The sequence below is a fragment of the Anolis carolinensis genome, chromosome 1 (assembly GCF_035594765.1).
Source record: "Anolis carolinensis isolate JA03-04 chromosome 1, rAnoCar3.1.pri, whole genome shotgun sequence".
Classification (NCBI taxonomy): Eukaryota; Metazoa; Chordata; class Lepidosauria; order Squamata; family Dactyloidae; genus Anolis; species Anolis carolinensis.
Window position 1 is genome coordinate 193751911 of NC_085841.1, and position 17655 is coordinate 193769565.

Below are 17655 nucleotides of genomic sequence, written 5' to 3' on the forward strand. Positions count from 1 at the left end.
TTGTTCCTCTTCCAACTGGCAATCATTTTTTATTCAAGCACATTTTTGCATGCTGTGGGAGTGATTTCAAAATTTTACAGGGCTTAATTTCTTCATTCCACCAATGGGCTTTTAACTGAGTTGTTTTTTTAATCTAATTTATTTAATTATGCTCTGATACTGAGTATCTGTTTTTAAAAATTGAGGACCAGTGTTGGCAGAAACACAAAATAGGAACCAGCGAACCAACAAATTGGCTTGAATGGGTGGTTGAATGCCTCCTGAAGAGGGATTGTACTGATTTTGCATCTGGTAGAAAAATCTTATGAATCAGTTCTGATTCACATCTTAAATCTGGTTGGAAATTTTGTGTACATTTTGTGCCTTTTGTTTTGTGTTTAGTGTGTCTGAATTACTAGAACTCTATGAGGAAGATCCTGAAGAAGTTCTCTACAATCTTGGATTTGGTCGTGATGAACCAGATATTGCTTCTAAAATCCCACCAAGGTTTTTTAATTCATCATCCTTTGCCAGGGGCATAGACATCAAAGTGTTTCTGAATGCTCAGCTGCAACGCATGGAGGTGGAAAACCCCAATTTTGCCTTGACAAGTATGTATGCTCAATTTAGAGTGTAGTATCTTTCTATGAGCCACCTAGGGATCTTGCATCTAGTGGGAGGTATTAGAAATATAATGAACAATTATAAATAAATACTGCTGCCTTGTATAAACTGACCTAGAATGTGTCCATAAAGGATATAATGTTATTAGGTGTTTTTTTTTCTTTGCAAAGTTGGACTAAACAGATCGATTAGTAAAGCCCTTCGAATTCTAAATCTAGTGGGACACAGGTATTCAGCAGGTTGGCTCTTACTTAATCTACCAAATCATTTACCATCTCTTCCTATGTTAGCCATGGCTGCTGCCATCTTTTTGAAGACTGTGATGAGTTTCTAGATAGGGCTTATATATGAAACAATAAATCCTCTTTATCAGCCATCCCCAACCTTTATCCACCCAGATGTATGTAGATGTTTCCATCATCCCTGATTGTTGGGCATTATTGTTGGTTTTATGTGGTTTTTAGGCAAAATAATCTGGAGAAACGCAGATTGTGGCAGGATGGTCTAAACCAGAATTTGGAAGAATTATTTTTTTAGAGCAGTCCCCACAATCTCCTATAGTAGCTGGACTAGACTTGACATTAATTTATCTTGGATTCAGAACAAGCAAGGCAATGGTAGAAAAAGAGGGAATGGGAGAAAGGTTCTCGGGAAAAAGGTGTGGTGTTGACTTGAAAGGAATGGGTGGGACTTTATGGGAATGTAGCAACTGCTGAGGATGGAGTTATAGAAAGGACCCAATTTGTCTTCTCCCCCAGAAAAATTAGCAAGTATGTTGGAGATAGCATGGTTTCTTTTAACTGATTTGTCAGGTTTTGAATGTTTTCAAGATCTGGTCATGTGGTAGCAAAAATAGTGTTTTAGAAAATATTAAATATTCTTAAAAGGAAGAAATGTTTGGATTTCTGGCTGAACCATTAAACTCTCCTTCAAGGTAAAAATGTATCAACTCAATTTTAAAAACCCAAGTTTTGGATATAAAGAGAGTATCTAGGCAGCAGAAATCTGGCACCGCCTTGGCTCTAATGCACTGTGGTTTTTAAATTTTTTTTTTGTCTTTTCCAAGTCATTCGTAGCTTCATTATAGAGATTTTACAATGGTGTCCATTGTTCCCTGTGTCATTTCTGGCTTGTCCTCTTGCCAGGTCGCTTTCGCCAAATTGAAGTGCTTACTACTGTGGCCAATGCATTCTCTTCCTTGTACTCCCAAGTTTCTGGCACTCCGATGCAGAAAATTGGGAGCATGAATTCAACAGCTTCCAACAAAGAGGCATCCAGCCCTCCTCCTCTAAAGCGACACAACACAGCAAGTCGCTTAATGAAGACCATATCTAGACTCAATCTTACTGGGAACTCACAGGCCGGGGAGGATGGGAGCCCGACAACACTCTCACCAGTCGCCTTGCAGGGGATTGAAAATGGGAGTGAAGAATCAGAGGTGAAAAATGATCTCAAAGCTCCAAAACACTTCAAAACATCTCTGTTGGCTACAGTGAAAGAGGAAGTACCTAGCAATCAGCCTGGTCTTGAGGGAGCTCAAAGTCCTTCAGAACTCTTTGTGAGTACAAATGTCAAACAGGAAACACAAGACAACACTGCACCTCATGAAGATAAGCAAGTTGATGACTCTTTGGGACATTCAGAAAAAACTGCTGCTATGAATTCCTCTGGACTTGAAAGTGCAGTTCTGGAATCAACCAACTGTGGGCCAGAAGAAAGTCATAAGCTGTGGATTTCTCCTGCTTCCGCAATGGATAAAGAGCCCTGTGCTCCAGTCGCAAACCCATCTATTGTTAACCTCATGTTGCAGCAGAAGGACTCCTTTGAAATGGAGGAGGTGAGTGGAAATGTTTTCTTTTCTTTCATCTATTTCTTCTCCTTCTTGCAGCATATAGATTTCCCTTGATTGTTCTATATGTACAAATATTAGAATAGCAAGGCCCTCAAATGATTTTTCAATGCATTGCTTTGTGCTTGAAAATCATATGGAGACAGTGCAGATCTTCAGCTAGGATTATTTTATTTTATTTATATCCTGGCTTTTTCTGGGCATGGGGCCCAACTTGCTGGTTTAGAGAGAATTTGAGTTAACCTTGACTAAGTTCAAGTGTGTAGATGCCTGAAGCTTTGGAGAGGTTGTACTTCACAACATAGTGGTTTGAATGTTCAAAGTCAAATTCAACAGGAGACAAGAAAATAATATGTGTGCTTGAAATCTTGGAGAACAGGTTCATTCCAGAGTAGGGCTAAGCAAATTTTTGCTCTTCACAATTTTTTGGAGTAAAGCTCATAAGTTAGTTACCACAGGCCATGCTGGAGACAGGTGTTTGAAGTTGCAGGTCATAGCCTCTGGAAAGGTTGGAAGTTCCCTATCTCTGAAGTACTTGGTTGAATAGATTTATGAATTAATTAAATATATCCTGGCTTTTTCTTGGCAGGCACTCATATGCTGAGGCACATCAAGGGTTCTGGCTTTCCTATGTCTTAGAACAGGCATAATCAAACTATGAGCATCCAGCTCTTTTGGCCTCCAACTCCCATAAGTTCTAAGTTCTTGTTCATTGGTCAGGAATTCTGGGAATTGAGGGCCCAAACAGCTGGAGGGCTGCAGTTTGACGTTGCCTGTCTTAGAACTTCGACTTTCAAATCATGTTCACCTTTGTATTCTGATTGATTTCTTAGGAATGCAACTTTACTGTATATGTTTTGCCTAACCTGATTATTTTTATCCATATAGCTTGTTCTCTTTGTTGTGTGTCTGTGTTTAGGAGCACAAATTACCCATTTAGTGCAGTCTTTTCTCCAACCTCTAGATATGTTGGATGTTAATTCCCACTATCCATAGCTGGCATGACCATTCTAATTAAAACACACACACACACATAATGGTTGTTCTTAAGTCCATCCAAGGGACTATTTGGCACTTGGAAGCAGCAGAGTCAGTGACAAGGGATTACAGGAATGGTGGCTGGGGGTGGGGGTGGGTGGGATCTAACATACACGGTTTCTGAGTAATCTGCATCCAGACTTGTTTAACTTCACTTACCATCGAGCAAAGTACCAACATTGCAGTTATAAACTTCTGCCAAATAGCATCTACCTTCTTGTCTTTAGGGGATGAGATTCGTGATAGAAATCACACACAGACACACACATATAAAGCAAAAAGAGGGTATTGTATGTGAGCAGAAAACCTCTTTTCTGCTTGCCCCTCTCTCCCCCTTCCCCGCTTCCCAAACTTCCCTTTCCAATGTTTTCAAAAGGCATATCATAGCAAATATGCTAACACAGGTTTTTCCATGCTGTCCTGGTGCCTTTGAGGTTTGTGCCCCTTTAGGAAGTCTGTTGTTGTCGAGATAGCCCAGCTCAAGAGAAATGAGTCAGGACAAAGTTTTCTCAAGAGCCCTAGCCTTTATATTTCTTAGCCAATCATATTCTTTTGAGCCTGTATCCTGTATTGACATTGGCTAAGGTGATGGGGCAGTTTGGGTGGGGTGGCCAAGAGCTGCTAGTTACAAGAGAACAAATGTAGACAATATTCTGACATTGCAGTCCCATACAAGGATGGGTGGCGGAAGATGATTAGTCCATTTGCTTTCTAAAAACGAGGGAAACCCAAACTAAAAGACCCAAGAACAAGAATCGCAAATAATTGCCACTTGGGAGCAAAGTGAATCAAGGCCAGCTCCTCTGAAAAATCCAGACCTAGCAAATGACTTGTAAGATCTTCATTTTTGTTTTTTAAAAAATGTGTAGGAAAAGGCATTAAAACGCTTACATACTTGTATGGACACCAGTGTGGTTTGTTTTTGTATATGCACATTTTGTTTTCCCAAATGACATTGATCTAACTGTCTTTGACTATTTCTCTATGGCAAAGTAACAGAATTTGATTGCAAATATTGAGCATTTAGTTTTTCTCTTTCTCTGTGTGGTCTTGGTTTTTTGGAGTTTGCATTTTAAAGAAGCGTCTAACATTGATGTTTGAAGAGCTAACGGTTAAACAATGAGAACAATGTTTGCTGTGGATCTTGATATTAAAAGCAGTACAGCCACACTAATAGTAGTAAAAAACTTAGTTCCATTTTGGAAGGAAGGGTGTAGAAGACAAATTGCTGTCTAATGTGTTTGTGTATCTCCAGTGTAATTTTTAAAAGGTGCAAGTGCTAGTGAGTTGCCTGCAAAAAACCAACAACAACATACTGTCAATATGCTGCAGTTGTATACTTCTTTTTTTAAAAGACATGAGCATGGCTGAGTTCGCTCCTCTGTGTGCATTCCTGCAAAGGAGAAAAAAATAGAAAGGGAAATAGCAGCTGGGATGAGAAAAGGAAGCATAGAAAGGTATTTCTGTATCCCTTACATGGATGGTGGATTGCAGGTTTCTACACTGGTATGCATTGTGACATTGTGTGATCCATGAAAGGCACAGAACCAAATTCACAAAAAATATAACACAGAAAACTAGAATTTGGAAACAGAAGATGCAGCCCATCTGGAAATGCCCAGAAATGAGGGAGTGTTGGGAATAAAACTATCTGTATTTAATAAGTCCTATCCTTTGCTACAGGCAACTCTTTCTATAACTATAAACCACCTCACTCACCTCTTTTTATTCCATTGCTCTGCTGCGATTTCATCCTTTTGAAATTAGGACAGTTTTCCTCAATTAAAACTCACTATGATTGCTTCCTTTGATCACTGACTAACCATTTTTGTTGTGTTCTGTTTTTAATAAGATAATGAGGAGGGGAATGAAATTGCCTGATATGGGATTATTCCAGATCACAAGGAAATTACTGGAGTTGGTTTGAGAGTTTCCCTGTTGATGTACAATAAATCAATTACAGGCAGTCCCCAAGTTGCGAACAAGATAGTTTCTGAAGGTTTTTTCTTAAATTGATTTGTATAATAAATCAGAGGAGGTACATTTCTAAATGTAACTCTAACCATACATATATGTATATGTATTTATTTGTACAGTAGAGTCTCACTTATCCAACCTTCGCTTATCCAACGTTCTATATTATCCAACACAGTTTGCCTTTTAGTAGTCAATGTTTTTGTAGTCAATGTTTTCAATACATGGCAATGTTTTGGTGCTAAATTCGTAAATGCAGTAATTACTACATAACATGACTGTGCATTGAACTGCTTTTTCTGTTGGTTTGTTGTAAAACATAATGTTTTGGTGCTTAATTTGTAAAATCATAACATAATTTGATGTTTAATAGGCTTTTCCTTAATCCTTCCTTTTTATCCAACATTTTCGCTTATCCAACGTTCTGCCGGACCGTTTATGTTGGATAAATGAGACTCTACTGTAAATGTATATTTGTTTTGGCTAGCATAGGGAAGGGTTAATACCCCTGTGGTGTTTATTTTGCTGTCTGTGCCCTTATTCAGAAGTTTCCATTTCACTTTCTGTCCCTGTGACTATTGGATTTTGAAAATTTTGGTACTGGAAACAAGAATTGGTGATAAAATTTCAGTGAGGATACCTTTCCCCCATGAGAACTATTTCAGGAGTGAATTTCTCTTTCTAGGGGTAGATTTATCTCATTTCCTTTTTCATTCTCGTTCTTAATTATGAGTCATTTGTAAGTTTGATGTCTGTCACTCAGGGACTGCCTGTATCTCTGAATAGTGAAATGCAGTCCGCAAACAAACAAGAAACTAAAGAAATAAAGGAAAGAAGGAAGGAAGATGAAAGGATGATAGTCAGAAAGGAAAACTCTAATTCCAGTACATTAGTATGTCATATGAAATTTGCTAGCAGGTAGAAAAAAATGTGGTGTAATTACATGATTAAAGACTGCTTTAACCCCAAACATTTATTCTCAAAGGAAGTTGGTTGCTGTTAGCCTTTCTTTCCAGCAAGTTTCTGCTGGGGGCAGGAACTATTTTAGAGCAGGAATGGGCAACTTTGGCCCTCCAGGTGTTTGGACTTCAACTTCCACAATTCCTAATAGCCTCTAGCTGTTAGGAATTGTGAGAGTTGAAATCCAAAACACCCGAAGGGCCGAAATTTGCCCATGTCTGATTTAGAATATGTTAGCAAATCAACCCGAGGTAAAGGTATACCAGAATTACCTTCCCTCAGCAGACACTATCAATACAACCTAATATGAATAACTATTCAAGGACAGTAACTTATACAGATATGTAATGGTCTCTAATTTTAGCTCTCATATTCTTTGTAAGTTGTCTCAGATGTGAAAAAAAATCACATATATTTCCCATTTTATTTCAATTAAAAAATCTGAGTGTTACTGTAGTGTTTTCAAGGAGAGTTTTGTTTTGATAACTTGATAGTATTTCATTATCCGGGTGGAGACCACAAGGAGGTGCTAGAGAGAGACAGATAGTCCATTTAATGGGTGGTGGGTTTGAAGGAGGAAAACCATTCCCCCCATTTTTGCTGGTTATTCCCTCTCCCCTCTTTCCATTTCATAAACGGGAGTTGTTTCTATGACAGTGGATATGGGTGTGGGGAATAGCAGGAAAATGGGGAAATGGTATTATTACTTGAACCCACCCCCTACCCTTTTAAAATGGATTATCTTCTCTCTAGCGCTCCCTTGTGGCCTCCACCTGGGTAATGGAACAGTACTGACAACTCTTTCTCAAAGTGGCTTCAGGCAAACAATTTCTTTAGAAATTGGTTTAGGCTAGATGAGCAGTTTTGGAAATCGTTGCTAGATATAAATCTTTGAAATTAAATACACAAAAGCTGTATCTTAATCTTCTAAATAAAAGCAGAATTTTCTGATTTTGTTAAATACCAGGTTCTCCATTTTAATTTCATGTCAAAATTGTTACTATGTCAACAACAGGTTTCTTTTTACAGTCTGTTCTTAATTTCTAGGGCTTTTAGAAGGCAACCCTCTGTTTGAAGGGCAGTCAAGTCCAAGGATGGTCGGGGGAAAGGGGTATTTCAGATTTTGGGATTCTGGTTAATGGATACTCCTAACTGTAGTGGGATACATTGCATCCATTTCTTTGCTAAAGAAAATTGATATTATTTTACAATGCATACGATTTGTTTCCATTCTGTTTCTCTAAACAATGTTCAAACATCCTTATTTCAATGGTATTTCATATACTCTTTTCTGTAAATTGTGATAACAAAGTCACAATGGGTTTGCTCCATAGTTTGAAAAATACGCCTGTTTCCTCTAAGAGGAAGTCCTTTGATATCTGTTGTTTCTCTTATTAATAAACTAGTGTTATTTCAGGGTTTGTTGTGTGAGAAAAAAGAGAGCAAGCAATGTAATCATAATGAAACATCTGAGAGTTGAGGAAATGTCTGAAAATTGAGTAGTTGTGAAACATGGACTCCAGCAGCCCTTTAAAAAAAGCTGCCTGTCCTTTAGTGGCTGATTACTTAATCATCTTGGCATAAATATTTGCAACTCCTAAATGAGTCATTTATAGTATCTTTCAAAGCTTAAAAGAAAAGAGAGTACTTTGTTTTAGTAGCACACCATTGGTAATGCATTTCTTGCTCTTGTATCCTGTGGGGCTTCTTTTTTATTTTTTGGTCCAGAATGTTTGAACAATTGTGGCATTGTTCAAACAATGTTTTGAACATGATTACGGAAAGGAAAAGAATCAAGTTTGCCATTCCTTGCACAAATTCAGTGCAGCATCTGCAACAGCTTACATGCTCACAGTAGTATTCATACATGCTTTGGATTTGTGATGGTGCAGGTAGGCCACCCAAATCTGTTTGTGTAGCTTATGTGTGTATAACAGTTTGCATATACATAAGCTGTATTCTGGAGTTCCTTTTTCATTAGGATGTAAAACCATGGTCTCCAGCCTTTTGCTCTCTAGCTGTTTAGGATTGCCAAAAGCCCTAGCCAGCAGTCAAAGATTTTGAGAGGTGAAATGCAAAACATCTGGAAGAATGGGGATTGATAACCACAGCAACAGAGGGAACTCTCCCCGCTCCCTGTTTATCCATATTGATATACAAAGGAGTTGTTCATTAGTTCAGTTGAATGTGGTCATAGAGCTCAAAGAAATCAGGAACCCGGTCAGTCATAAGACTGAACAGGGTATAGGGTTACAGCCTGTGCTAGATGGAGTTATACTCCCTCTGAAGCTTGGGAGTTATCCTGGATTCATAGCTGAGCCTGGAACCCAGTGGTCAGGACAGCTTTTGCACAATTAAAACTTGTGAGCCAATTGCACCCATACCTTGGAAATTCAGACTTGGCCACAGTAGTCCACGTTCTTGTTATATCTCAAATAGACTACTGCAATGCGCTCTATGTGGGGTTGCCTTTGAAGACTGTTCGGAAGCTTCAAGTGATCCAGTGGGCGGCAGCCAGATTTCTCACCAGGGCACTGTACAGGGAGCACACAATCCCCCTGTTATGTCCACTCCATTGGCTGCCAATCTGCTATCAAGCCCAATTCAAAGTACTTCCTTTAACCTATAAAGCCCCAAAGGGTTTTGGCCCAGATTACCTATCTGAACGTATCTCCCTCTATGAACCACCTAGGAGATTATTCTGGGAAGGCTCGGCCTCCTTCGCAGGTGCCGCTTCCTTTGCAAGTGCATTTGATGGTGACAAGAAACAGGGCCTTCTCCGTGGTAGCCTCTTTGCTGTGGAACTCCCTCCCCAGTGACATTAGGTCAGCTCCCTCCCTCCTGACTTTCAGAAAGAGAGTAAAAACATGGATGTGAGACCAAGCATTTGGACAGTAAAATCTTTTTATCAGTGCAATGACTAATGGAACGGCTTCTGACTATGGCTTGGATTATGTGGTTTTAACAATTGGTTTTAATACTGCGTTTAGATGTTTTTCTTGGTTTTATCATATATGTCTTATTTTATTTGTGTGACATCGAGTCACTGCCTAAGTTCCCTCTGCGACTCCCCTGGTGAAGCAAGGAACAGAGCTTCATGAAACTCTTTATCTTCTTTGCAAACCTTCCTTGTTAACACAAAAAGCCAAGGCTCCATTCTTAACTGTTTTTTAAAACAAATAATAACTATATAATGGTTCTGAATGTGTGCAATTGGCAACAAAACTGATATAGTAGAGTCTCACTTATCCAACATTCCCTTATCCAATATTCTGGATTATCCAACACATTTTTGTAGTCAATGTTTTCAATACATTGTGATATTTTGGTGCTAAATTCGTAAATACAGTAATTACTGCATAGCGTTACTGCATATTGAATTACTTTTTCTGTCAAATTTGTTGTGTAACATGATGTTTTGGTGCTTAATTTGTAAAATCATAACCTGTATTACTTTTGCTCTCTTTGCGTGTTTAGAGTTAAGCAAAATGCAGCCCAGAGAAAATACCCTTAACTGCCTGACAGATTTTTGTTTTAAACCCTCAGACCTCTAGGCCTTCTGTATTGTGCTTATCACTTTTGACAAAGGTCCAGTTCCTCCCTCTCCCTCTCCTCTCTTTCTTTCTTTCCGTCTTTCTTTCTAAATTTTTAAAATGTTATATTATAGTGGCATACATATGTATATAAACATGGCTGTTCTCACACATGATTAAACTTCCAGTGTGCAGATAGGAAAACTGCCTTCATTTTTTTAATGGAAGAAAAATACCACCTGCCAGATTGTTGTTGAAAGACTGCTGAGCCTTAAACCTGTGTTTTGTCTTCCTTTTCAAGAGGCAGTGAGGGTGTGGCACAGGAACCAAAGGTGTTTCCCTTAGGTGCTATATGTTAAAGACTTGAAGACACTGAACAACAATAGGAGATGTGGGAATGGGAAAAGGCAAGATTCCTCTGCCACATTAATAGTTACCAGAATTAAACTTACTCATGCAAACATGGGTAAAACTACATGTGGAAATTTAAAATGCTCCACCATCTATATAATTCAAGATGTTGAGTATTTTAAATTTTATTTTCTAATTGCTACCTATGGATGGAATAATAGTCTGCAGAGTTTTATTTTCAAGGGTTGTCTTCAATTTGAATGTAACCTTCTCTGTAATTAAGAAACACCCTTTTATAACCTTCTCATTATATTTCAGAGGGGTTTTGAACAACCAGAAGATGAGTCATGTTAGTCGTGTTAGAGCCTGAGAGCATGAAGAAATCTAACGAAAAGCTAATAAAATAAATATTTTCTTTTCTTGATTTTTGTTAAATTTGGCTTCGTTCTGTGGACTTAGGTTGATGGTGGTGATAATTATATGCAACACTTTTAAATGGAATGCCTTTCTTTTGCACTTTCAGTTTTGCATTATTATAGGGGCTTTTGCCGAGGAAGATTCCTGTTTTATTTGTTTGGGGGAAAGGTTAAAACAGCATGACTCATTGGAAAGGCTTAATTTATCCCATGAGGTTTCCATGGTTTAGCACGGCTGGCTGGAACGAGTGACAGAGCCTTCTCATTGGTGGCCCCTTGGCTGTGGAACTCCCTGCCTAGTGATATTAGATCGGCCCCCTCCCTTCTAGCCTTCAGAAGAAAAGTAAAATGTTGGCTCTGGGATCAGGCTTTTGGTGATTAGCACACTGCAATAATTGACTTGGAATATGTAGAATGACGATGGAACGGCCTTGGACTATGATTTTTGGATGGTATGATTTTAATATTAAATGTAATGTTTTTAAATGTTTAATATGTACTAATTTTAATTCAATTTTAAGTTCATTGTTGGTATATGTTTTAAGGCATCTATTGCCATACATAAGCCGCCTATTTTCTGTGCTGCAGAAAGTTAAAGTTTATGGTTTTCAAGCTAGTCTAAAATTTAAAATGACTTAATGAAATAAAATCACAGCGAATTTCAATACATAATTTAATACAATAATAGCTAATTAAAACTGATTATTTTCAACATTTAATTCTTGAGATGGTTTGGTGGATTTTGCTCAATACCAAGATTTTATTATGCCAAATATATATGATTTAATAAGATTTTATTGGTATTTATATATTTTATTGCATGTTCGTTGGGTGCCTTGTCTGTATCACATGGATTGAATGAGTGTATAACATAAACAATGATAACAAAGTTTTGTGATGTCTCAGAGATTGAGAAACATATTATGGGGTAACCATTCTTGAATAGGAGTTTTTGGCATTGAAAATTCATTTCTCTTAAGAAGTTGCAGGAGTTTGTTGCTTTTGCTGCAGAAGTGTAACATGCACAACTCTCTTGAAGTAAATCACATAGTATGCCTTGATCTAAACTTTGAATTTAATTTGGTTATAATATAAATGATTTTAATAGTGCAGGCTGGGATCTGTCGAACCTATCCCTTTTTGCCTAGAACAAGGAAATGTACAACAGCTTCCTGCACACACTCACACACATAGACCCAAAAACAAAAGCCTTCCTGTCTAGTTTTTCTTTGGGGAGCAGTAGCACAAGAATTGCTTATTTCATGATTAATTTAACTAGATTTTCTGCAGTTCAGACAAAAGAACTGCTTTGTACTGTAATGTAGTCTCTCTTCCATCCCTGTCAGCTGGCCAAGTGACATTGCTGCACAGACTCCCAGAACTTTGAGAGAACCCTGTAATATGTCTGTCCATTGAAATAACAATGCTTGACATGATGTCTATTAATATAAAAGCTGTCTGTCGTATCTTGAAGTCACTGGGAGATAGTCCTGACAGATAAGAATATTCTCTATTCTCTGTATATAAAGTCGTACTAAACAGAGAGAGAGAGAGCTATATTCAGTTGTCTTTGTGTGCCTTCACGTTATTTCTGACCTACAATGACCCTAAGGTGAACCAATCACTGCATTTTCTCGGCAAGATTTGTTCAGAGGGTTTTTTTTGCCAATAACTTGACCAAGGGCAAGGATAATTGTGATGATGATACTTAAATATTAAGAGAAAGCTTCTTACAGGATGATAATTTCTTAAAAGCAATCACTCTGTAACCCCATTCTTTTTTTTTAACTCATTTTATTCTTGAAATTTTAACATGGCTTTGTGGTATTTGCATATTTATCCTGAATTTTATCCTTTAAGGCTATATTTCCTGGTCCTGGGAATATGAAAGGGATGTACAAATGGTAAGCAGTGCAGAGCAATTACTTTGGCTTGCCAAATTTGATTGCATAGGGATTATTAATCAGCTAAGTAACCAGTTAGACAGGGCATACGGTTTCACATAACCTGAATAGTGGACATATATTCTGCTGGGCATAACTTTACTATTACTTTGTTTTTTCTTTTGCTGCAGATCCAAAGCACAGAGGGAGAGATTCCACATACTACTAACACAGGCCAGCTGGCTTTAATCAAAACTAAGAAAGGTAAGTGGGTCCTTCCTCCCTGCTCTTCTCCATCCCCTTTTCACCTCCTCTAAAAGGCTTTGGTACTCTGTTTCCCCTAAAATAAGACATCCCCAGAAAATAAGACCTAGTAGAGGTTTTGCTGAATTGCTAAATATAAGGCCTCCCCTGAAAGTAAGACCTCGCAAAGTGTTTGTTTGGAAGCATGCCCAATGAACAGAACACCAGAGCATGCACGATCGGTAAATGTACATAACATAGAGTGTTGTACATGGAAATATTGGTAGTAACAAGAAATCTTGATAGGATTCAGTTTGTCTGATTATGCTGGTTTGTGATGACAACTACTGTACAGTATATATTAAATGTTCATTTTTTTGTTCAACAATAAATGTGAATTCTTCTTCATGGAAAAATACGATATCCCCTGAAAATAAGACCTAGCGCATCTTTGGGAGCAAAAATTAATATAAGACACTGTCTTATTTTCGGGGAAACACGGTATATTGCCATCGGTTTCTGAGAGTGCCCATTGAGATGTCCTTGAAGTGCAGCAGCCCCCCCCCCCCCCCACCAAAAAAAAAAAAGATCTTGGTCTGCTTCTTATTTGGGGTTCAGATCACAGTGTTTTCTTTTGAAGTGGCTACTTTAAATGACAATGGGATGAATCAGATTCATAACCTCAGTTATTAGTTTGGCCTCTCTGTACATCTGTCAAGTGACAGTTTGGAGAAACTGAAACACTGTCCTTCTTTTTATTGCAAGGGAAGCCTGTCATTTGAAATGACCAATTTAAACCTTAAAATCACAGGTTACACTTGCCTTTGGTCTGAATTTGGGTGGTGCTTGCATAATTTTTACTATACGGTACTTCAAAATGCTGAGCGTCTCTTTTGCATTTGGCCACACGGAAAGTCTTTGAGTGCAGTCTTTCAGTCTTGCTGTTTTCAGTGGGACTTACTCCAAAGTATGTCTGCTTTAGGAGTGCTTTACAGGCTTCAAAATGGGGTCATACCAGAATATGTGGCTTCAGTATTCATCCTTTCAGAGATGGCCTAAACATTCCTTTTTGGAGGTATGGTCCATATTGTTTATCGCATTAATTCTTAAACTGTGGGTCCCAACCTCAAATAGGGACCCCTTACCTCAGTGTTGGGGTCCTGAAAGTAAACATTTTCTGAATGTCACCTACTGGCAGTTTTAGACATTTACACAAATCTGTTGGGCAGTTTTGCAATGGACTCTGCAGAAGATGCATCAGCTATACTTCATAAAAAGGAAAATCATCCTGTTTAGCAAACCTTTTAAATGCTGATGTGTTATTAATAAATGTTTGATTTTATGCTTATTTTATATACCTATATACTCATAAACATTTATCGGGCTCAAAGAAGTTGTGAGTGGAAAAGTTTAAGAAGCCGTGACTTATATCATCTGGAGTTGATATGTCCCACTATCATTACTTTCCAGACTGACATACACTTTCTCTTCCTTGTTTAGAGGGCTTGAGAACATAATGTGTCACCTTACGTATTTGTAATTCTTAACTTTGCTTATTCTAAAGCAGGTGGAAGGAACTCAATGTCTCTGCTTTATGTGTGGGTGGAAAGGGTTTCTTTCTACTGTTTCCACAAGTTAAGTAGTGCCCTGTGCCACAGATTAGTACAGGATCACACTTTTTCTCTCCTTCATATGAATGTGTATATGTCTTCTGATGTGACACAAACCACAATTTGCTTTCGTACAGTTGTGTCGCATTGGTAAAACGTCTAATGTGACTGAGCACAGGAAGCACTGACTTGAGTCACACCAGAAGACAATGCAGCTGCACAAGCATGATGTTAACATACCACCATACCACCCTGAACACACTTAATCTACTGCTGAACCGGATTTGGCCTGGTTAGCATTTTGATGGGAGCTCATCAGAGTATACCAGGGACCCCAAGCATAGCTGGGAACATACCATTTACTTTGCTTATTCCAGAGTGGAGGTAAGGTGGGTTTCCACCCTGAAACTGTGGAGTGCAGCTGCTGGTCAATGTTGTTAGCACTAGCCTACTTGAACCAAGAAGCTGAACCTAGTATAAAAAGAGCTTCCTGTATTTCCATTAGGTAGAGAGACAGAGTGTAGCCGCTTTTTCTTCTGTCCTCACCAGACAATGCATCTTCATCACCCTTAGCTGTCTGTGTTTGCTCAATGACCATGCAGAGAAAGTACTGGGTCACAAAACAGTGAAGCAGCCTGCATGTGTGTGTTCATATGTGGAAGAGAGAAGCAAAGGGATCCTGTACTGTTTTATGGTGCTGGCCCCTTGTTAATCTGTGTAACAAGTCAAAGAAAAATGTGCCCTCTATCATCTTAGTATTGACTTCCCCCTGGTCCCCCAGAGCATGTAAGACATAAAATACGCTACTGAGGAAATCCCAAAATCTTCACCTTCCTCCAGAAAATTCAGTTCTGTTCACTGCAAAGGAGAAGATGGGATATTGCTGGGTCAAGGTAACTGCTAAGTATCCTTACTTAGTTTTCCATACCTCACAACCTGAGGATGCCTGCCATAGATGTGGGCAAAACATCAGGAGAGAATACTTTTGGAACATGGCCATACAGCCTGGAAAACACACAACCCTGTAACTGGGTTATTCTGCAGCTGTACAGAAGACATCATTATCCCTCAACCTTGTGAAAGTTCTGGTCATATACTGCAGGATGTTTATACCTGTTTATCAACCTGCTTTCCTTTATCTGTTTTGAGCAAATATGGCTTAAATGCCATGTTTCCCTTGTTTGATTTACGGCTCATGTTTATAAGCAGCTCATGTCTTTAGTGCCCACACTAGAGTTACTCTGTTCAGCAAAGAATGTTATCAGGTCACCATATATTTTTATGGCATTGTGATTTGAAGGTTCGGGTTGAGGTTTTCTTTCTGTAACTTATTTTAGCCTTAGATACATTTTTAATAGACTTAGAGTAAAATGTACAACATCTGATTGATTTTTGCCTTATGCAAAAAAAAGCGAAACCATAAAAATGTTCTTGACATTTTAGTGTTACACTGAAGTTTACAACTCTTGTTACATGCATTAATACAATCTTTTAAAATGTCATTGTGCTCTATAAAAATAGTGATCCTGAGAGCACACAGCAAGCTTTGTCAGGGTATATTAGTTCTTTTTTTGTAATAATTTGCTTTTTTAAAAAACATACTGTTCAGAACAAAAAACCTTTCCTATACATCTATTTCACTTGCCAGAGAACAAGTTTATCTGGTAGTTTCAGTACTGACAGTTCTTATTTCATAACTCAATTGAAGTAATATTTTGCTCATAGGTTGCTTTTTGTGAATTTATCCTAACTGGGAAGATTCACTTGCTGTGTGCTGTAAAATTACTGCTGTGCAGTTCTACCTGGAAGAAGTTTGTTTCTGAAAAGTAGCACTACTCTTCCCGCTTTCATAATTTGTGAATAGTCTGAATGACTGGTTTTATGCCTGTCCCCACTGATTCTTGTTATAACTCCCAACTTGTATTAAAAAAATAAATTTTCAGCCAATTAAGAAAAATTATAACCTGCTGAAAATTTAGAAATCAAATATAGTTATAAAAAACGCTCTGCTGAATTATCCCATTTACTCATCAAAACTTTAGTGTTGTCTGTTCTTAAGAGCAGCAGTCTCCTCTCCTCTTTCTTGCCAACTTTGTTTCCTAAGAACCTTCAAAATACAGATGCTATGGATTAAAATTAGGAATGCTGTATTTTAGCCACGCAATTGTGAGCCTAAAATTCCACATTCAGATAAGCCAGAGTCAAAGAATATTGCCTTTATTATTTTCATGGTTTTTTTTTCCTCTAAAAGAACTCAAATGAGTAAAAATGTGAATTTCTCTCCTCATATTTTATCCTCCCAAAGACTCTGAGTTTGGTATATTGGGTGAGCTTTGTAGTTTAGCATGGAATTACAGCTGAATCACAATAGGCCAAGCCTGACTTTGTCCACCGGCCCTGCTGAATGCCAAAAAAATAGTGTGGTGGTTATTTTCACATCCTAGGTTATACTTTTTGCCATTTGTTGTATGTTTCCATAAATTTAAATTGTTCACAGTATGTCTCTTGGCAGGCCATGTTAAATTTCCAAGTAAGCTATGTGAAAAAACAAGAGCCATAAGACATAAAATCAACAGATGTTGTTGGATTGTGTTAAACGCCACTCGATGTTTTCCTTGTGCTTCTAGCATGCCAGTATCTGAACTTTTTGTGACCTATGTTTTGTTTATGACTCAGGTTTTCCCCATTAGTTAGATCTGGTCAAGCAAGAACCTTTCTGGTCACCCTTACACTAATTATTTGTTATATACTAAATTTGTAGCTATGAAACAATGTTCCACCTAGACCTCTTCTCTGCATCCTTAAAAGTGAATGTAATCCCTTTAAATGTGTTTTCTTGTAGGAAGTTTCATTGTTTTTATTCAAGAATATCAGTCTAACTTAGATCATGGTGGCACACTTTAGGTCTGTTTTCTGACAGACATCACTTGCCACTGTGTTTTTAGGCAGTACGGGGAACTTTTAAAGAAGGAAACCTAGGGATGCATGCTGTCCTAAGCTTATCACAGCTCTTAGAATAACAAGTGCAGGAGATAAAATTAATAGCAAATAAGGCACCTCTTGTCCTCCTCAGCTTTAGGGTTGAGTGGAAAAACTTGAATGAGACCATGCTGTTGATTGCCTCCTGTTTTTCTAGTTTCTAGGCCAGATCTGAATCAGCAGAGTGTTAAACAAAGCTAGGAAATTCAATCCACT

The 17655-nt window shown here is 38.1% G+C and overlaps 1 protein-coding gene across 6 annotated transcripts in view; it reads left to right on the forward strand.

Annotated features, from left to right (window-relative positions):
• The window catches only part of itprid2 (ITPR interacting domain containing 2), an 84961-nt gene that overhangs the window by 44133 nt on the left and 23173 nt on the right, over positions 1-17655 (forward strand). For all 6 annotated transcript variants that reach the window (XR_010000917.1, XM_062963222.1, XM_062963200.1 and 3 more), the window contains exons 8-10: positions 382-590; positions 1749-2440; positions 12799-12871. Coding sequence is in view for 5 of the 6 variants with exons in the window: in XM_062963222.1 (XP_062819292.1) it covers positions 382-590; positions 1749-2440; positions 12799-12871 (974 nt within the window). In the remaining variant the exon portion in view is untranslated. The remainder of the gene's footprint in view (positions 1-381; positions 591-1748; positions 2441-12798; positions 12872-17655) is intronic.